This window comes from Pseudochaenichthys georgianus, chromosome 23, assembly GCF_902827115.2.
Source record: "Pseudochaenichthys georgianus chromosome 23, fPseGeo1.2, whole genome shotgun sequence".
Lineage (NCBI taxonomy): Eukaryota > Metazoa > Chordata > Actinopteri > Perciformes > Channichthyidae > Pseudochaenichthys > Pseudochaenichthys georgianus.
This window is the reverse complement of record NC_047525.1, coordinates 13,714,851-13,737,736: the sequence shown is the minus strand read 5'-3', so window position 1 is coordinate 13,737,736 and position 22,886 is coordinate 13,714,851. Positions and strand designations below refer to the sequence as shown.

At 38.4% G+C, this 22,886-nt stretch overlaps 1 protein-coding gene across 1 annotated transcript in view; it reads right to left on the bottom strand.

Annotated features, from left to right (window-relative positions):
• Positions 1-9,146: 9,146 nt before the first annotated feature.
• Positions 9,147-22,886, bottom strand: part of creb3l2 (cAMP responsive element binding protein 3-like 2) — a 33,848-nt gene continuing 20,108 nt past the window's right edge. The window contains exons 2-12 of the mRNA XM_034075200.2: positions 21,823-22,069; positions 20,832-21,046; positions 20,667-20,745; positions 19,783-19,985; positions 19,179-19,325; positions 18,726-18,784; positions 18,516-18,584; positions 17,059-17,158; positions 16,552-16,681; positions 11,318-11,552; positions 9,147-10,935 (exon numbers count right to left, since the gene is read on the bottom strand). Coding sequence (XP_033931091.1) covers positions 10,872-10,935; positions 11,318-11,552; positions 16,552-16,681; positions 17,059-17,158; positions 18,516-18,584; positions 18,726-18,784; positions 19,179-19,325; positions 19,783-19,985; positions 20,667-20,745; positions 20,832-21,046; positions 21,823-22,069 — 1,548 coding nt within the window. The 3' untranslated portion in view covers positions 9,147-10,871. The remainder of the gene's footprint in view (positions 10,936-11,317; positions 11,553-16,551; positions 16,682-17,058; positions 17,159-18,515; positions 18,585-18,725; positions 18,785-19,178; positions 19,326-19,782; positions 19,986-20,666; positions 20,746-20,831; positions 21,047-21,822; positions 22,070-22,886) is intronic.

Genomic DNA, 22,886 nt, shown 5'->3' with positions numbered 1-22,886 from the left:
GATCACTGTGTCATCTCTTTGTCCTTTTTACTATGCAACTTCAGTCCCAATCTTAAACCTATATGGAAATTCAATAATAGTCTTTTGGAGAATGCAGATTTTTGTAAAAAGATCAGACAACCGATAAAATAAACTCTGGTTTTGGATATGTCATCTCTCAGTAAATGGAAATGGTTTAAATTTAGTGTGAGACAGATTGCGATAAATTCCAGTAAATACTCCTCTAGATTAAAGAAACAAAAACAACAAGAGATGACAAGTGAAATTAATAATTTATGCCTTAAAGCTGAGTTATCATTGTATGAGCAAATTAAACTGAACAATTTACAAACTCAATTAGACAATATGTAGGCTATTTGGAAAAATCTAAGGGAGCTTTTATTTGTTCGAGAGCCCGATGGATTGAGCAAGGAGAGAAAAACACTTCTTATTTCTTCAATCTTGAAAAGCAAAGACAAGTGAAAAAGAAAATCAAAAAACTGAGTGTTAATGATGTCACTATTGAAAATCAAGACCAGATAAACGAAGAAATTAGACTTTTTTATGGCAATTTATAGGCTATAACTCAAAGTTCACTTTTTTAGTAAAATTACAGAATTCAAAAAGACAATAGATGATCCTTTTAAACAGTATATAGACGATCGACTAAAATGTGAAGAATTAGATAGTGCATTACTGCAAATGTCTGGTGGCAAATCACCAGGGCTGGACGGTATAACCATAGAGTTTTACAAATATTTTTGGTCATATGTGCGAAAAATGCTTTATAAGGCTTTCACAGATTGCATTTCAGCAGGAAACCTTTCGCCAACCATGAAACATGGCCTTATTACCTTAATTCCAAAACCAAATAAAAATAATCTTTTGTTGGATAATTGGAGACCTGCTATTACCCTACTATGTAATGATTACAAACTGTTAGCACATGTTTATGCTAACAGGTTAAACTCAGGTCTGAATCAACTAGTAGATGAATATCAATCAGCCTTTATTAAGGGCAGAAGTATTCATAACCGTTTCAGGAGGGGATATTAGAGCAATGTTTGGGAGAGCCAACCTCGAATCCTCCTCCTCCACTTCTTTCAAGCATACCGACATACCTGCGCCGCCAGGTATATGCCATCCCCCAGAGGAAGCGCCCAAGACGAAGGGGAAAGCGGGGCGGAGAAGCCGTAAGGATCAGGGCTTACCTGCTTTCTCTACGTGGAAAGGCCCCTGGCCTCAATAGCAGTGGATACTACGCTGCCCCGATGACTAGGCAGAGATGGCTCCTCCACGTCTTTCCGGATGGCCGCTCAGTGAGCCTACCGGAGCAGGCTAATTTCCCCAGGCGGATACGCAGGGGTGGCGTGGATCACAAACACCTTCGCCCACTGGATTTTACTCAAAAACCGGAAAGAGAGGAGCTTACTCTCCGCCTGGCACTCATCAATGCTAGATCGCTAGCTAACAAGACTTTCCTGCTTAATGACTTTTTTAAATCCCGGGATTTGGACTTTATGTTTCTGACGGAGACGTGGATTCGTGCTGGTGAGTTAACAGCCTTTTCGGAGCTTCTACCACCTGACTGTTCATTCATCAGCACCCCGCGGACCACCGGTAGAGGTGGAGGGCTGGCGTCGGTCTTTAAATCCAGCTTTAACTGCCGTCAAACTCCGTCGAACAACTTCTCCAGCTTTGAGCTGCAACTTTTCAAAGTACACTTACCACTTCCAGTGCTCGTTGCTTTGATCTATCGCCCTCCAAAGTTCAATAAGGATTTTATTCAGGAATTCTCAGACTTTGTAGCGGGGGTTATCTTGAACTTTGATCGATTTTTAATTATTGGCGATTTTAATATTCATGTGTGCTGTGATTCCCGACCACTCGTCAAAGATTTTATGAATCTCATTGACTCTTTTAATCTTACACAGTCGGTTAATGGCCCGACACATGAGAAGCTACACACACTGGACCTGGTGTTGTCTCATGGTTTAGATGTTTGTATCAGGGACATTTGTGACACTGGTATTTCGGACCATTTGCCTGTGTTATTTACTATGATGCTGCCTTGCTCTCAAGTTGACTCGTGCGTCCCGGAGCGACGCCTACGTGCGCTGAATCCTCTGACAGCGTCACAGTTTTCCGTTGCCTTTAATGATGCTGTGCTTTCCACTTTAAATGACTCTTGTGATGCCAGTGCTGAGGAGATTCTCAGCCTTTTTAATTCTACTTGCACGGATATTCTGGACCTGATCGTTCCATTCACGGCCAGACACCCTAAACCTGTGACTGAACCGTGGTTAACTGACTCTACCCGCGCCCTACGAAGCGCATGTAGACGAGCAGAGAGGAGATGGAAGAAGGATAAACTTCACGTCTCCTTGGGGATTCTGAGAGACAGTTTAAGCGAATATCAGAGGGCTGTTAAATGTGCAAAAACTCATTTTATTTCAAATCTTGTGTCCAAAAACAGAAATAGGCCCCAGTTCCTTTTTACCACTCTTAATTCTCTTTTAAACCCCTGTAACTCTCCCTGTGTTGTGCCATCACCTACTCTATGTGAAAAGTTTCTTTCATTCTTTAATGATAAAGTCTTGGCCATCAGATCTTCACCTCCTCCTCTCACCTTAGACCCAGCAGTGTATCCTGTGTGCTCAGCTATCTTCGAGCAGTTTGACCTGGTTTCACTGTCCGAGTTATCTGAGGTGGTTAGAAAATTGAAACCTTCACAATACCCCTTTGACAGTATTCCTCCCAGACTACTGAAAGACGTTTTTAATACTATTGGGTCATATATTTTAACTTTGATAAATATCTCTCTCACCTCAGGCTGCGTTCCAACCTTTTTTAAACATGCTGTAGTGCAGCCTCTTATCAAAAAACAAAACCTTGATCATTCTGTTCTCTCCAACTTTAGACCTATTTCTAAGCTTCCCTTCCTGTCTAAAGTCCTAGAGAAATTGGTTTTAGCACAACTGCAGTCACACCTTGTTTTAAACTGCATATCAGAGAAGTTCCAGTCTGGTTTTAAATCACGCCACAGCACGGAAACTGCTCTTCTAAGAGTTTTGAATGATCTTCTTTTAACTGCTGATTCTGGGAATTCTGCTGTGCTTGTGCTTTTAGATTTGTCTGCTGCTTTTGACACCACTGACCACCACATTTTATTATCACGCCTTGAACTGTGTGTCGGTATTAAAGGTAACGTCCTAAAATGGTTTAAATCCTATCTGTCAGAAAGGACCTTTTCTGTGCATCTTGGCCAGTATTCTTCAGCTGCAGCCCCACTAGCATATGGGGTCCCACAAGGCTCTGTCCTGGGCCCCATTTTGTTCAGTCTGTATTTACTACCTCTGGGGTCAATTTTTAAAAAGCACAACATTTCTTACCATTGCTTTGCAGATGATCTGCAGGTATACCTGCCTATAACAGCAAATAAGGAATCTAGGATTGCCTTGCTTAGCTGTCTGAAAGACATAAAATCATGGATAGAAATCAACTTCTTGACTCTTAATGAAAAGAAGACAGAGATTATAATATTTGGACAGTCTGAACTCCTGGATGGCTTTAATAGTGTGCTCGGCCCCTTAGCCTCCTACAGCCGTCCCTCTGTAAGAAATCTTGGAGTCATCTTTGACAACTGTTTTAAATTTGACAAACAGATAAGCTCAGTTGTCAAGACAAGCTTCTTCCAGCTGCGGCTTCTGGGGAAGGTAAAAGCCTATCTTCCTAGTAAGGAATTTGAACAGCTAATCCACTTATTTATCACGTCTCGTTTAGACTACTGTAACTCCCTCTATATTGGTGTTGACAAGTGCTTGATCCGTCGCCTGCAGCTGGTCCAAAATGCGGCTGCCCGCCTTCTTACTGGGAAGAGACGTTATGACCACATCACACCCGTTCTGGCAGACCTTCACTGGCTTCCTGTCAGTTACAGGATCCAGTTCAAGTACTTACTTGTTGTTTTTAAATCATTGCATGGACTGGCACCACATTACCTGTCTGAGTTGTTGCACCGCCATGCTCCTGCTAGAGCATTGCGCTCAGCTCAGCAGAATATGTTGGTGGTTCCTCGGAGCAGGAAAAAAACCAGAGGTGACAGGGCCTTCAGTGTTGCAGCTCCCAGACTGTGGAACAGCCTCCCAGCACATATCCGGACTGTTGAGTCTATTGAACTTTTTAAATCCCAGCTAAAAACTCACCTCTTTGCAATGGCTTTTAATACTAGTTGAGCATTACATTTTTATATTTGTATGTGTTTTTTTATTTATTTTTATTTTTTATATGTTTCTATTTATTGTGCTTTTTATTATGTTTTTAATTATTGTTGTTATTATCGTACTCCCATTGGGCTATTCACTATTGTAGTTACTGCCTGCCCTGTACAGCACTTTGGTCAGCCGAAGGTTGTTTTAAATGTGCTATATAAATAAATAAAGATTGAGATTGAGATAACCATACCAGACTGATATTGGATATGCTCGATTACCAGGAGTTTATTGATACTGAAGGTCTCGTACTATTTCTGGATTTTTATAAGGCTTTTGATACTGTTGAACATTCCTTTTTAATGGAAACTCTAATAACATTTCTGGGTTTTGGTGAACATGTCTGCAACATAATTAGGATGCTCTATTCGGACATCTATAGGTCTGTATCTTTGAACCCTGGAATGAGCCCTAAGTTTAAGGTGTTACGTGGTATTCGACAGGGTTGCCCGATTTCCCCAAAATTATTTATTCTGACCACCCAAGTTTTAACAACGCTTATTATAAAGAATCACAAAATATTAGGCATTACCCTCTTTGACAAAGAATTTAAAATTAGTCAATTTGCGGATGACACATCCATTTTCCTAAAGAATAAATCCATGGTAAAGGAAACTCTTAACACAATTTCAATTTTTTCAAAAGCATCAGGGTTATCTCTTAATCTTTCAAAATGTGAATTACTCCCTATCCATTCATGTGAATATTCCATTATTGACTCTATTAGAGTGGTACCTGAAGTGAAATATTTAGGAATAACATTATCTAAAAATTATATCAGGAGAGAAGATCTTAATATTTGTAACCGTATCACAGATATGAAGAAATCTCTCAGTCGTTGGTTAACTAGAGATCTTACTATTTTTGGCAGAGTTCTTCTTACTAAAGCAGAAGGTATATCTAAACTTATTTATCCATGCAACTCGTGTTTTGTCTCTTTGGCCAATATTAAAAAAACAACTCAATTATTTTCCAATTCTTGTGGAGAAATAAAACTCACTACATTAAAAAGTCACAGCTTGTTAAAGAATTTGATAAAGGCGGAATTAAAGCTTTAGACTTTGAATCGATGATTGGAACAATTAAAATAAAATGGTTGAAAGCTTTTTTGTCCCAGCCAGAATCCATGTGGTTCCATATTCCAAAGGCCATATTTAAACGTCTAGGACGGTTTGATTTTCTTTTAAAATGTGATTTTGAGGTTAATAAGATTCCGACCAAATTGTCAAATTTTCATAAGCAGATACTTCATTATTGGAAAATGATAATTACCCACAATTTTTCTCCTCATGGATCTACTTTATGGAACAATAGAGTGATAATATTATAAACAGAAAATCCTTATTTAGGAGTGATTGGCATGAGAGGGGTATTTTGTTTGTTAGTGATTTACTAGATTGCAATGGTAAACTGCTAGATGTTTTGGCTTTTTCAACGAAATACAATATAACGTGTACTGCTAAAGATTATAACAAAATCTGTAAAGCAATTCCTGTACCACTTATTGAAATTATTCATAATACTTTACTGTACTCAAATGTTATATCAGTTTTACCTAGTTTGGAATTTATTGGCGATACTCTTAAGAATAACAAATCTATTAATGCTTCTTTGAAATCCCACATTTTTCCCAATTTGAACAGAGGCTTATTTCCACAAGGGACCGATTTAGACACTTTATCTGTAATGGAAAAAGCTTCATCTTATTTTATAAAATGGCCTATTTCTCCTAAAGCAAAATAAACTCATTTTTAAATTGTTCATAAAATCTTCCCGGTTTCTACTTTTTTAAATTCAAGATTTAAATTTGAAGTGAAACCATGTTCCTTTTGTAATTTATCTGATGAATCGTTGGAACATTTATTTTTCTCATGCCCATTTTCTAAGGTGTTTTGGTCGAATGTGAGAGATTGGTTGTTACTTAAATTAACAAACATTCCGGCCTTCAAAATATATCACATTTTATATTATATTGATCATTTGGATTCTCCCATATCTGATTTGGTTAAAAAAACATGAAAACGGAGCAATGGCTGTACGCCATTGGCTGTACGGCAACTCAAGAGGACCATCATACACGGTCAAATTTCGAACATTTAAACATAGCCTACACTTCATTCTTTACTTTGTCCGTTATTATATGTAGAAGATATTACTTTTTTCTCCGTGATGTTGTTTCCATAGAATCCTTTTCCGTTTCACAGAACACAAATTGGGTTATTTACATAATTATGTTTACACTACTACTCCCATACTCCTAGCGTGTGAAAATGTTTGTGAATAACGTGTGCAAAGTCTCCGAAAACGGAGCAGTGGCTGCGATGCTAGCTTTGCGGCTAGCGGTTAGCATTTTAATATGTCCACTCAGGTGGACACTATGCGTTCAGGGTTTGAAATGAACAGATGTACATTTTGAAAAAAAAATGATAAATAAAGATGTGCAAACTTAAAATTACATTATAATAACATAAGTATATTGATTTACGGCCCAAAAAGATATTGCAGATGAAGTATTTCCAAGAATAACTAGGGCCAGGGGCCAATTTGAGGCCCCACGCACAGTTATTTGATGAGTGCTAGTGGAGCCTCGCAGCAGCGAAACCGTGCCGCACCACCCTAATAGCGCCACATAAGCGCATAGGTGCGCCTCAGATGAGGCCCCCCTCTGCAAGGGGTCCTTTACTTCCAAACTTCTCTTTCTCTCTTTCTTCTCCATGACCTCCGGAACCCAGGTTATCATGGCACTCCTTCAGGACATCGATAATTTGGTCCTTGGTGCACACAACCATCCTCTCATTGTCCTTGTACGTGTAGTACAAATCTCCAGCTGGCACATCAGGAACAAAAAAACAATCATTTAGACATGTGTAGAGATGACATTATGACTAAAAGCTGTTCAAGAAATCCAGTGGCAAATAGGGTTTAGACGTAACAACTACAGTAATAGTGTGTATACTAAGAAAAAGAAAAAGGAGAAACAAGCTGTGGAGTGTGTGGAGGGATGTGATGATGTCACATGTACAGGGGGTTTATACCTCATAATAAAAACGTATGTTCATGACTTAACCATGGTCTTATTCTGTTACTTACCTTTGATCAGGTATTGTGTGGATGCCCTCCGAATTAACGCCTTCCTTGTATCAGGCTTTTCAGCGGCGATGGTGAGATCGTGGTAACCACCATTGAGCACGTAGTGCTTTATCTCAGTATAAAAGCTCTCCATTTCTGTCATGAAAGTTAAGAACAAAAGAAAATATTACATACTACCTATGGCGCGAAAATGTCGCGGTCATTATGGGAAAGCGGAGGGTTCTAGATCGGCATGAAGGTGTTCTTTTCACCATAATGACCAAGTCGCTGCACATTATCCCGCTTATTACATGGACACATTCTCAACAAAGAAACGATATGACTCCCAATATTAATTGAAATGCTTTTGTGGATTTAGAAAATGATTTTATTGTATTTAAATGTACATGCATCCGCTAAGAAAAATAGTCCGTTGTTACTGTTTGAACCTCTATGGTTTGAACTAACGTACCAACAGCACTGAACATAATAAAAGAACATATTACCTATGGCGCGAAAATGTCGTATATATACATATTTATTACATGGCTTAGTTGAATACTCGATTGTGATTGCTCCACATTATCCCTTACTTAATAAATACTTTTTTTGATAATCTATTATATAGAAAAGTATATCATATTGATATATAATATATAATTTCTTGATAATATATAATATAATCAAATATAGCAATCAAAACGAAATAAGTAGTATTAAGTATTAGGACTAAGAAAATATTGTACATGTGAAATAGTTGTATGTATTGATTTAAATTGACATTCATCCGCTAAGAAAAATAGTCCGTTGTTACTGTTTGAACTAACGTAGGCCTACCAACGGCACTGAACATATTACATATTACCTACCATATTGCGTTATATACTTCTTACCTTCGATTTCTCTTATTCTTCTCCTCATTCGTCTTTTTGTATTGTGTTTCTTCAAGTTTTTATTGTTGGTCGAATGCACTTAAGCGTCAGCTAAATGCAATGTAATGTAATGATAAAAAAAAACCTCTATACTCTAGACAGCGTGGGTAAATTACCGTACAGCCAATCACAATGCGTGACGTCATTACGTCGTGACGTCACTGGTAAGAGACGGACCCCGAACCTCTATGCCCCGAACACATCTGGTACCCCGAACACATCTGGTACCGACACCGGTTCTGAACCTGAAAACCTCTAGCACGGAGCTTGAACCGGAATTGCGTTGGTGTGAATGAGGTAATGAACTAAGTTCTAGTTCCGGATTTTTTTGTTGTGAACGCACATTTTTGGAACTATATCGGAACGATACTGGGAAAAGTACTCCGGTGTGAAAGCGCCTATTGTGTTCTTTTTAACAAAATATCTCCCAGAGGGGCGTGGGGAGTGGCTCCTTATTTTCATCTAAAGTAACATACAGAGAATCAGCACTTTTGAAACGGGGCTGAAACAGAGGGGTTTATGGGTAATGCTGCAATGATCTGCTTGGTATTTGGAGCCAAACACTTCAGAGACATGTATTGTATATATCTGAAAACAGAATCATATAAGAAACCTGATGTTCTTATATGATTCTGTTTTCTTCAAGGTTGTGTCTTCCTGGTCGAATGTACTTATTGTAAGTCGCTTTGGATAAAAGCGTCAGCTAAATGCAATGTAATGTAATGTAATCTGAGACCTATAATATATTGATGAAAAACAGTATAATAGGGGACCTTTGAAATACCATGGTAATTTTTACATTATTTCTATACTTCAATACCATTTTGTTTGTCTTTCTTTGTCTCTAATCTCAGTAAATTCTCATAAAAAGACCACACACACAATCAGATTTTGCAAAATATGCTTTTACTAAGGAAAAATACTATATTCATTTGAAAGCAATAAGACAAGAGCTTTACACAGAAGCAACATGGAATTTAAATCTAATTTTGGAAAAATCCCTCTCCACTTGCAGCTAGTTTCAGTCTAAACTAGAAGAGAATTTCCATTGAAATGTTCAAAATAAAGTCCACATTTTGGCCTAACAACATAAACATTTAAGGATAAATCTTTGACAATCTAGCCACTGATTGATGTACAAAACTTAAAGTATGGTTATAGAAAGTGTTTTCTAGTCTCTTAATTGAACTGGTATATTTGTCTTTACAGTTGATTTCATCTTCAGTTTGTTATATACAATTTCTTATGTTTCTTCTTGCTATACTTTCAAAACTGGATAAAGAGTTTTTAACAAATGGGATGTTTGTATTTACAACTTGGATGCACAGAAAGTGGAATGGGTTTAACACACATCAGAAAACATGTTTAAATAAAGAGGAGAAATGTAAAACCCGACTTGCGATAAACTTGAAATGAACAAATAAGACTTTTAAAGCCATGACATGACAAACAAAGTGAACCAGAAACAGAAGTCAGGACAAAGCTATGTTCATCATTTATCACAATCACATCCAAAAGACTCAGGATCAATGATGGATTGGTTTATAAACTCCACATCCCAGACAGTTTTAGACTTGCTTATTTATTAACAACATATATTTACAAAAATAGATACTTTTTTTTTCACTTCTGGAAGAAAGTTTTTTTTGGCAAATGCTGAGAGATCAGAGCAGATAAATAGCTGACAGTGAAAGTGTTTCAGACAAAAGGATCACAGGAAATAAGGCCAAAGAAAGTTCATTCTGTGGTTCCAGCACACATTTCTTTAAAAGTTGGACATCAGGCGAAATACGCTTAATAATCTCTAACTCTCAGCGAAAAGGCACAAGAATATTTCCTCAAATGTCAAACAATTCCTTAGAGAAGCAAAATTGTGGGATGCTCAACAGATATTTTGAGCTTTTTATTGAACTAGATTTGAAATCTGCAGTCAGTATTCACAATATAAAACAACAGATTCGAGCTGCAGATTCATATAAGGTTTTAAAAAATAAAAACGTTTTAAAATGAGTGCAGGAACCCGTGTTAGGCCTTGGATCTTTGAAGTGTAAAGTCAGCTGAAGAAAATATATAACAATATATAAAAGAGTACAATAAAGTAAAAATAAAAAAACACAATATGAACATAAAAGTATCAAAAGGGGGCTCACTGGAATAGAATAAAACATTTAAAAGAACTACAAAGAGCAATAACTTTATGAAAAACCAAAAAAAGGTTTCTCTAAATACAAAGGTTCTCTCCCTCAGTGTCCTGTAAAAAGCCTCACTTGTCATATTTAAAATACTTTCCACTGTCTGGAATTCACTATTTCTATTTGAATGTCAATGAAGACAACTGGTGATTGACTCACGTAAAAATTATTCAGTGCATTTTTACTTCAGAAATTAAAGCAACCAGTGCCTCCTTATTATTATTATTATTATTATTATTATAACATTATTAATTAATACTATTACAGTGTGTCTGATTAAGCAGAGATGGAACAGTCAGCAGTGGAACTACTGTATGAGGTTTGCTCCAGGACACTGAACCAGGTCTAGAAGGGGGTGGGGGTCAAAGGTCATCATGAGAGTCAGGGGGGGGTGATGGTGGGATAATGTGGGGGTGTTGACATGAATCTCATGAGGTCTCGTTGACCGTCCGATCCAACTCTATCACTTTACTGCTGCTGCTCTCCAAAGACCTGAAAACACATAACATTGGATTTTAATTACAAATTAAATACCTTATTTAAATTTACATCACATTTAGGGATCCTTCATCTATTAAAATGTCCAATTTGTAGTACTTTTTAAGCTTTTCCCGTGTGTATTTCTGGGCTTTTCCTGCACCTTACAGCCATTTTTTTTAAATATTTTAAAGAAAATACAAATGTAGTGTGGTGAAGAGTCCATTATAAAGCCTTATATATAATACAATTAACTGGCTTCTAATCTTTCTGGGTAATTTTTTTATTAACAAATATTTATACATATATACATATATAAACCCTAATGTTGCTATCACTGCTAATGCTAACGTCTTCTTCTTCTGTTATATTCTAAGTATCTGCACAGTCTGTTTACCTGTGCAGGTCCAGCAGCACGTTTTTAGACGTCTGCGTTTCATTGCTATTATTTCTGAGTGGTACGAGTGTTTCCACCATGATGGGCTCCTCCACCACTTTCTGTTGCTCCGACCGACGCCAAGCTGCCATGACAACAGCCGGCGCCTCCTCCCATTGGTTGGGATATTCCCCACCAAGACCGAGGAGATGCGGCTGCTCGTCCTCGAAGGTGGACAACAGATTCCTTGACTTCACTTTAAATAAAAGAAGAATGAAAAAAGACATTTTAATTTACCTTTCTGTTATATCTCTGTATTTAACAAAAGGCAAACTTTTAACATATACAAGCAAAGTTCAAAATGTATTTGTGTAGGTATATACTGTCTATATTGAATAATGCCTTTTCGCAAGAGAGATAAAAAGTACATAACAACTACAAAGAGACACAAAATAACTATGAATACACAAATATTGAAACAGAAGAAACTACAAATACACAGAAAGAGACAAGAAAGAGACATGAAATGAGTAGAAATAGAATCTAAATCACTAAATAGATACACAAAACGAATTCAAAGACACAGACTATAAAGACCACAATGTGACTACAAAAAGACAGAAAACTACAACAAAAAGACAAAACAGAACTACAAAAAGACCCAAACAACTACACAAAACAACACTAAAAGAGGTTACACAATTTTAACATCTCTTAATCTCTACCCTCTGAGGTATTTGTGTGTGTGTGTGTGTGTGTGTGTGTGTGTGTGTGTGTGTGTGTGTGTGTGTGTGTGTGTGTGTGTGTGTGTGTGTGTGTGTGTGTGTGTGTGTGTGTGTGTGTGTGTGTGTGTGTGTGTGTGTGTGTGTGTGTGTGACACACGTTCTCACTCTCATCCCGTAACATATTGACGGACGGTCAGGGCCCCTCCCCGTCGCTATATTACGTACAGGGTACCCCTTTCCCGTCATTTTCTACGGGCAGGGCGTCCCATAGACCTTCATTGCGGACACAGCGGACCCCTTGCCCGTCAGGCTTCTACGGGCAGGGCGTCCCATGGACCTTCATAATGCCTATTTTAAGGTTCATTTGGCCATTAAAATGCGTTTTGATCATTTTATGCGAGTAATGAGTTTTTATTTCGGATTATTTGTGTAGTACATGTACATGATGTTTAGTTTGCTAGTTATGACGAAGATTACTTCATGAATGTGTACACATTCATGGTTGCTAAGGTGGTTGCTATGGACACTGCAACAGCTCCCAGACCACGTGATCAACAACAATGGCTGTCCTTCGTGTTATTCTCGGTGGAAAAATGCCTATTTTAAGGTTAATTTGGCCATTAAAATGCGTTTTGATGTCATTGTATGCGAGTAATGAGTTTTTATTTCTGATTAGTTGTGCAGTACATGTACATGATGTTTAGTTTGCTAGTTATGACGAAGATTACCTTACGTCTGTGAGGAGAATACATGGGCTCAGAGCCTCGTATTTTTAAAATCTTTTTTTCCTTCTAATTTGTTATTCTTTTCAAAATAACACACTGTTATTTACTCACCAATAACATACAATTATCCTTGCTTTTATTTATTGGTTTAATTCCATAATCTCGGTCTTTTTTGGTGTTCGTCAGGAACTGAATATCAAAATAAAAATAACCGGAAACAGACGTAGGCCTATAAGGGACAGTTCGAGCATCATTGCGATTGTCAAAATGTTTGAGTTTAGGATGGCGAAGACACTACACTACCCAGAATCCCCAGCTATCGTTGAGGACTACAGTGCCCGTGATTACTCTTCTAGGTCTGGGATTGGATGTTGGAGTGGCAGTGCGCCAAGGTTACAGCGTCAAACAGCTGTGTGAAATGGAACGAAACCACGCCAGACTATCCAAAACTGGAATCGAACGCCCCCCCAGAACTACACACTACACTATTGTGTTTCGCAAAATGTTCTATGGGACGTCTCTACTGAACTTTTTCGTTTTCCCACAATTAGAAGTTGCCAGTATTAAACACATTGGTGTTATCAAATGTAAAACATATAATTAATAAATGGATAAAAATCGCTGTCCATAATGCGCAGCATCAATATATAGCATTAATATACCCATATGAAAGCTCATTGATACTTTGTAATTCTACTCCACTACAATTCAGAGGTTAACCTGGTATTTTTACTCCACTGCATTTATTTGAGTTACTTTGCAGATTCTGATTAATGATGTGAAATATAAACAACCCTTAAATCAGACTTTAGTTACACCTGAGTAAAATTCAGATAAGGTGATTGTCAAGTGCCAACAATCAGGAGAGATATTTGATACTTGTGCTTGAGAAGACTAAACATGTATCTGCAATTGACATTAATGGAAACGAGTAATAAAGTATATTAATTACTCGTTATTCTCTACTAATAGTTAATTAAAGACTATATATTATGGCTATTTTGCACATCCCTTTCAAGATTTCAAGATTTTAAAGGTGTATTGACATATCATTTACACAACTTACGGTGTAGTTATGAAATGAATGAAAAACTTGGGTCACAGGTCCCTCAACAGTGCAGTACAAGACATCTATCAATATGTGTGTACCTCCACCATTAAACTGTCATATTCTGCACATTTCTTATTCTATCTACATACATAAGAGTATAATCCATATGTATAATATCAGTTAAAATAAGTGCTTCAACATAGTTAACATTGCAGGAAAGCAATATATTAGACATTAAGTACTTTGTATTTATCTGTAGATAGATACCCCCAACGTTTTTTTCTTATTTAAAAGAAGACCGTAATCTGTTATTTAATGTTTAAATAAAGGTTAATTTGTTTTTCTGTTTTGCACCTCCTCCTATTAATATCTTTGTACATCCTGCACTAAACTGTTTTATTGAAGAGATCACTTATAGTATCTTCTTGATTTTTTATATTCTATATTTCTATCACAGACCTTCTACTTTCCCCCTATGAAAGTATATGTACTCTTAATATTTTTTTAATCAAATATAACACATAAAAACAATAATTCAATAACGTGCTTTAACCACTAGGCACACAAGGTACACACAGACACTTATGTACAACATCTGAAGATGTGTAGTTTTATTCATGCTTTCACATAATTTTACAGCATATTGCTATACTATTTCAGAATCAGTATTTACATTCTTACATTCAAAATGCAATCCAATTCAAATCAGTAATATCTTTAAAAACTACAGTCCTTTTTTATCAGCTGTGCACCGTTATGGTGTAAATATAACCTATCTATGAATTACATCAAATGTAAAAGTCAGCCGAATTAGTGTTGATACTGCAAGGAGACGTATTGTGTGAAGAGAAATTGAGAAGTTTTTTAATTGTTGATATATTTATGATCCACGTCAAGTATTCAGTTTCGGCGGCATTTCTTCAGTTTTTCCATAGGTCTTCTCATCAGGGCTCTCTAAATAAAGAACTACGGCAGATCTGTAATATTTAATGCAGCCGAACCGTGTATTACAATGCCGTTATGTGATGACTTTCAAAGAGAAAAGCAAGAGCACTCGGAATTAAGTATTATTTTAGTCTTTTCAAATGTTTTCCGGATTTCATATAATATAAACACCAAATCCCAGCATGCATTGCGGCTAAAACATCCAATCAGCGTAGCTGAGAATCTTGGGTAATCGCTCGAAATGCCCACGTCTGTTTCCGGTTATTTTTATTTTTAAATTCAGTTCCTGACGAACGCCAAAAAAGACCGAGATTATGGAATTAAACCAATAAATAAAAGCAAGGATAATTGTATGTTATTGGTGAGTAAATAACAGTGTGTTATTTTGAAAAGAATAACAAATTAGAAGGAAAAAAAGATTTTAAAAATACGAGGCTCTGACCCCCATTTTCCTCACAGACGTAAGGTGATCTTCGTCATAACTAGCAAACTAAACATCATGTACATGTACTGCACAAATAATCAGAAATAAAAACTCATTACTCGCATACAATGACATCAAAACGCATTTTAATGGCCAAATGAACCATAACATAGGCATTTTTCCACCGAGAATAACACGAAGGACAGCCATTGTTGTTGATCACGTGGTCTGGGAGCTGTTGCAGCGTCCATAGCAACCACCTTAGCAACCATGAATGTGTACACATTCATGAAGTAATCTTCGTCATAACTAGCAAACTAAACATCATGTACATGTACTGCACAAATAATCAGAAATAAAAACTCATTACTCGTATACAATGACATCAAAACGCATTTTAATGGCCAAATGAACCTTAAAATAGGCATTATGAAGGTCTATGGGACGCCCTTCCCGTAGAAGCCTGACGGTCAAGGGGTCCGCTGTCCGCAATGAAGGTCTATGGGACGCCCTTCCCGTAGAAACCTGACGGTCAAGGGGTCCGCTGTGTCCGCAATGAAGGTCTATGGGACGCCCTGCCCGTAGAAAATGACGGGAAAGGGGTACCCTGTACGTAATATAGCGACGGGGAGGGGCCCTGACCGTCCGTCAATATGTGACGGGATGGGAGTGAGAACGTGTGTGTGTGTGTGTGTGTGTGTGTGTGTGTGTGTGTGTGTGTGTGTGTGTGTGTGTGTGTGTGTGTGTGTGTGTGTGTGTGTGTGTGTGTGTGTGTGTGTGTGTGTGTGTGTGTGTGTGTGTGTGTGTGTGTGTGTGTGTGTGTGTGTGTGTGTGTGTGTGTGGGAGGCAGGCAGGCAGGCAGCAGAGAGGATGTAGTGAAAGGTCAGCTCTTCTCATCTGTGGCTATTATTGCAGCGCTGTAGGTGGAATCTGATTATTGCCGATGTTGTAATGGGCCTCCACAGTTTTATAGTTTTGGAAGTAATGCCTCGTTTCAATAGAAGCACCAGGAGAGGTCAGTTTAGACGAGAGAGACGCAGTACTTTAGCCCGCTAGGTATTTGGATTCGGAGGAGAATTGTTGGTTTAATAACATGTTTTGACTGTCTTACACCATAAGAATACTTTATGAAAAGGGGTTTAGTTCCCCTTTAATTGTGATCACTTGTTAATATTGAGATCTTCTTCAAATTAAAATGACATGTTATCTTTAATTTGTCTCGTATTGAGCCAGTTCAGACATTCCAATGTGCTCCTTCAACCTGCAATAATTTATCTTAATAAATGATGATTATTTTTTAAATGTTGTGGGTTGCACTGCTGTCTTTAACTAGCCAAATATTCACCGTTGAACAGTTTGTTGGGTGTATGTGTGCGTTTAAATACCTGTGGTTGTGTAAGACTCTTTGACATCCAGCTGTTTGGAGGCAAGGCCGATTTCAGTGATGGTGGAGCAGGGAGACATACTGCTGGGGTAAAAACTCCCCAAAAACAGAGAGAAACACAAAACAACCACCTGCAGAGGGAGAGGGGGGAGAGAGAGAAAGGGGGAGAGAGAGAAGGGGGGAGTAAATAAATTATGAAGCAACGCTAAGCTGCTAATGAATGATGGAAGCAGATGTTCCCAATTCAATAATTTGAATCGATGTTTCACCACCACAACCTCCTAATAGCATGCGCACACTAACACAAACAAACACACACACACACACACACACACACACACACACACACACACACACACACACACACACACACACACACACACACACACACACACACACACACACACACACACACACACACACACACACACACACACACACACACACACACACACACACACACACACACACACACACACACACACACACACACACACACACACAGTACCATTAGGCATGATGATGTCTGGGTGCCGGCCATCCTGCAGGATTTAGGGACTTTTCCGGTGACCACCGCCTGCAGAGACTGCAGCTGCTGCAACAGAGACCTGCGGAGAGACACACACAGGTTAGACACACACACACACACACACACCACATACGTCTCATATATGTAACAGACACAGGTTAAGGACACACACATCTGATGAACTACAAGCATGAGGGAGAGCACAAAGAAAACATAATGAACGCAGATGTAACTTACTTATTTGTAAATGCAATGAAGTATTTTAACTTGTAACACAGATTTGAACACTACTATTGACACTTTTGACTCGTGTAAAATATCTGAGTACTTCTATAACACTATAATAAAAAGGATTGTATAGGGTTGTAGTTCATTGTTACTCTATGATTATTGTTAAGTTCCTTTCCTTTTGTGATGCTGTATTATTATTGAATTCCCTGTACATGACTTTGTTCAAAACCCTAAGAATTGTAATATAACTTTTTTAACGTTTTCAATCCTGTTTATAATCAAGTTTGTAGTTATTTCGCCATAAGATGTTGATCTTTGACTATAAAAAGGTTGTAATTGGATAAATCACAGGAGGGCTCTTTTTTTACAAGCTATGCCTTCTGCACTCTCGCTTCAAGTAACCTTGTTTTTTTGTACCTTGACTGTATATAACAATATTGAATTAGTCAAAGGACACACACACACACACACACACACACACACACACACACACACACACACACACACACACACACACACACGCGCACGCCAATGGTTCATTTAACTTTCAGACAGCAATGATAAACCACTGAGTGGAAAACAAAAACAAGACCTGATAGAGCTGTGCATCACACACACACACACACACACACACACACACACACACACACACACACACACACACACACACACACACACACACACACACACACACTGCATCCATGCATAACGAGAGCACCAACACGGTCTCTAAATTGAAGCAGCTTGAGCATTTTACATTCAAATAGCCTCATGATTATGCATGGTGAAGCTTTTAATTCAATAATAAAATTCAGTAAATGTATCCCGACACATTATTCCTCTCTAATTCAATGATTACAGTAGGCTACCTGTAGACTATTTTCAAAATGAGTAAATATGATCTCCACCACTGAATTGTGGTGATATCGACAATGTTTGATTTTTTTAGTAATGTACGGAACTGCTGATTACCGGCACACTGATTTATAACATATTAGTGGGGAAATAAAGATTCTCTAGCTATTAAACAGTGTTTCTGACTTTTGCAGTATTACCTGAAACCGAGCACTCCTTTCATTGAATAGGCTGAGTTTCGTGTATAAAAACATCTTTCTTGGCATGCACTGAATCTAAAGGCAATCCCACGTGCAGTAGTGTGTGTATTAATACAGTATGTGTGTATAATTAGTGGCTGTTGCTCTTACTTGTTGGTACACTCCAGGTTTTCCACTTTTCTGCGCAGCTCGTGGTTTTCGTTGGAGCATGTCTCCACCCTGAGGACAGAAACAGTACTGCAGGTCAGTCACTGCACTTCAATGCACATTATTTATTTTCGTTTTGTTGATATTGCATTTAACCTTAATCTCTTTTGATTTTCCAGTCCCTCTGCTATAATGAAGAAGAGGAGAACTTACTTCTTCTCCAGAGCGTCCATGTACTCTTTCTTCTTCCTGCGACTCTCCTGAGCAGAAATCTAAGACAAAGATAAATATACTTAGAGGAAGAAAGCACATTTATGTTGTTTTACAGAAAAAAATATTCAGTTTAATATTAAAGGCATACAGGTAAACAGGTGCATACAGAACAGGAGAGTTTGTGAACAATACTTTTCATGCCATCAAATTATATTTTAATCTATGCTTTATATTGAAAGCGCAATATCTTTCCTCATTCTTTGGTGGATTTGATATAAAAAGTACATAATTATTGCATGATCCAACATCAAAAATCAAACATCAAAAATCAAACAACATATTTGTGCATCTGATACAAATCTTTCACCATATTGTCTTGGTTGTAACAGCCTTAATGGATTACTAAAAAGTCATATGGATGGTGATATACGGTCTGGATGAATCAGTCTGTACCTTATTTTTGATCTTCCTGCGGATCTTCTTCAGGGCCTTCTCCTCGGCCTTGGTGAGGGGCAGCTTGTTGGGGACGGGGTACCCTTCAGCCACCAGCGTACGGCGCTCCTCCTCCGTCAGCATCAACGGGCCGGACCCCTGCAGCTTCTACACACAAACAAATATATATTTAATCACAATGATCCAAAAAACGTTTGTTGAAGCCAGGTTTTAAACGGGCATTTGCAAAAGTACCTATACTCCATATGAAAGGATACAATATAAAACAAAATTAAAAGATCTTCTCAAGAAAACCTAAAATGGTGGAAAATGTCTTTGGTATTTAGATAGTTCTGGATCATGGAGGAAGAACAGGAGAAAATGTGTGACAAAGTAAACTGATGGCAATATTTAATACAGTACAATGTGACTTTGTTTAGAACACTTCTCACCCCAAAGGCCCTTTCTCTTGATGATTACTAGAATAAAATGTGATTTAGTTGGAACAAGGTTGTCTACTCTTTCCAACAGGAATATATTTGGATGTTTATGTGTGATGAAATGTAGATTGCAGTGAGTGAATGGTAGATGAAGTAGGAACCTAACTAACTAAGATGGTGCTTACATGAGCAGCGGTGAGCAGAGGGGAGTTGGAGAGGGAGGAGGTGGCGCGGGGAGACACCTTCGGGCTGGCCTGGGATGGGGGGGGGCTGGAGGGGGAGGGGGGGCAGGAGAGGCCGGGCGGGGCGTGGACGGGACTCTGACTCCCCTCAGAGTCACTGCCGTGGGAACTGGGAGGAGTGGGAGGCATCTGCAGCACCTCCAGACCTGAGACCGGAGGAAGCGTTTGAAAGATTAAAACTAGAAGTATTTAAGGATAATATATAAAGGTATTGATGAGTTAAGCTGTTCTCAAAGGACCGTTGAAGTTCATATTTCTATTTTATTCTCAGCCTGTGTCTTTGATAACTTAAGTTATCGTTTTAGGAATTGTTAAATGGGAGCCAAATTATTCACTATGTCTGTTCCTCTGAAAAGACAACCAAACTAAGTGATTACAACGGGTGAAAACACTTAATAAAACTATTTAACGTTACAAATCATTGCTTCTCACTTTGCTCAGGTTGTTTTCTGATTACTTAACACTGAGACATCCAAAAACTAAAATAAATAATCCTGTTAATCCCCCAGATTGAAAAAGGTAGAATTGTTAAAAAGTGTCTTTAAACTGTATATAAATTCAATTTCTGACTGCTTTCGGCAGATAACCAATACACTAACGCATGGTTTTCATTTGGGATAATGCAAGTACATTACTCTACATAATATAAGTTATTTGTTGTAATTTTAATACATTTAAATGCATAAATGATGCATGCAAGACCTTTTTAAAAGGATATTTATGATACTTTGACTATGCAAAGGACATCATGATGTAACAACAAAGCTCCAGCAGGGGTCCTTGTTGCATTAGATAACTGACAAACAGTGAGTGACAAAGATTCAGACCTTTGGGTGAAAGATTGAGAAACTGGTCGACTTCATGAGGCTCCAGTTTAATCTGCGGGATGATGTTCTCCTCTTTAATCTGTAGATAGACAACAGTGTTAAACAACAGTCAAATGATCATCAAAAATATCAGTTTTCATCCCTATAGTCCCGTGTCCTCCTCACCTTGAAGGCTTTGCCCTGGCTGCTGTTGACTCTGGGCTGAGCTGGGGGGGAGGGTGGGACAGCAGGGGCCACAGCGGGGCTCTCAGGAGCCCGGGGCCCCTCACCTGGGACCAGAGAGAGGGAGAGGGTGGGGAGCAGGGAGGGGGTCTCACACAAGAGGCTGTCGATGGAGTCCTCCTGCTCCATGGGCCAATCAGCTGACTCTCCATCAGACTCTGAGGAGCAAGAGGAGACATGTCAGGGTTTCTGGGAGGTCACTTCTGATACGTTTCACGCCTCGGCTAACATCTCAAATGCATCTTTTTATCTTTTATTTTATAATGTTAAAGGAAATCTTGTTATCACTTGTAATCACTTTTTATGTAGTTTGTAAATCACTGCAAGAAGAACACATCAGATGTGCAGGTATAAAACATGTTTTACTCATGACTGCTTTTAACTGAAATTGCACTTTTATTTAGCATTTTAGCAGGAACGATTAGGAAGGACGGAAGAAAGAAAGTCATTCTCAGAAGGAATGAAGGAAATGAAAGCACAAAGGAAGAAAGGAAAAAACTAATACATAATAAAATATATATATCCTTTATTTAACCAGGTAAAAAAACAAATGATCACAAAACAATACAGGCAGACAAATACAGCGGTCCTAAAACACAAATTAAATGGCACTTTAACCAGTCAATATGCAAATAAAATAAATATTATTTTTTTATGAAACATTAAAAACTGGCACAAGTTTAAAACGACTTCAATTATGGGATATAAGAGCAATCACATCGACCAATGGTTTCTTGTTCTCTGTCCTTAAAGATGGACTTGAATAAGTAAGAGGGAGAGAAAGGGGGAAGAAAGGAAGGAATACATAAAGGAAAGGAAAGAAGTAAGGAAGAGAAGCCAGCTAATGAAGAGAATGAGGGATTACTACTTGAGTTATTAATGAAGTTATTGGTGTTTACTATAAGGGTGCTTTTATTTTGAAGGTGTTATGTACCTGCGTCGCTGCCTTGCTCTCCGGTCAGGTGCGACAGCGGGGACTGAGGCCTGCTGTCTCCGCAGAGCGAGTAGCTGTGCTCCGCTGTGATGTGGGGGGGGAGGGGGGAGGAGGGGGACAGTTCGCTGCCGTCCTCCCCCTCCATGGCCTCCACGCCTCCGCCTCTCACCCCCGAGAGAAAGGGGTCGCTGAGCAGCTGGCCCAGAAGAGCATCCTGGGAGAGATCGTCCAGGAGCTCGGAGAAGTGCTAAAGAGAGGAAGAGAAAATGTATTTAATGACAATTCAAAGCAGAGACAGATAATTATATAAAGATAGAGGGTATGACAGCCTGCCTGTAATTGCAGACTGTTTATTGCCCCCTCTCCTTGAAGTTTTCTCTGCCATCCCCCCCAGGGAACACTATAATGAAAGACTTTTATAATAGTCTTTGACTGTTTCTCTTTCTCTCAGTGTGGGTACATTTACAAATCACATGGAGAAGTTGTCCTTGCAGCACCATTTTGTAGAACATCTAAGAATAGAATAACTCAGTCTATTATTAGAATGACATTTTTTTTTTAAACAGCCCAGGGACATTTATGAAACTGTCAAGATCTGTCTGTGTTGTGTTTCGTCTTATCTTTTTCTGTCTTTGGTTTCCTGTTTTGTTTTGAAAAGTGTTCACTTCCTGTTTTGCCTGTTGCCTTCTGTCTGTTTTCCCTCCCTGATTACCCGATTGTGTGCACCTGGTGTCCCTGTGTTTTCTCCTCCCTCCTCCCCTGTGTCTTGTTTGCATGATTAGTCTTGTGTGTATTTAAGTTCTGGTTTTTCTGTCTGTCTTTGTCGGTTCGTCTTGTGTTATGACTTGGTCTTCGGTGAGTGTTCTGTTCTGTCTTTGTTTATCGTATAGCTTGAAATAAAGGAAATATTTTGGACACTTTAATCTGCATTTGGGTCCTGCTTCCTGCACACAACGTGACAGAAACATTGTGCATAAAAGGAAAACATTTAAACATAATAATGAAGATATTCAACACTACCAACATGAGCAAATTCAATTAAATAGACATTGTAACATTGTCTT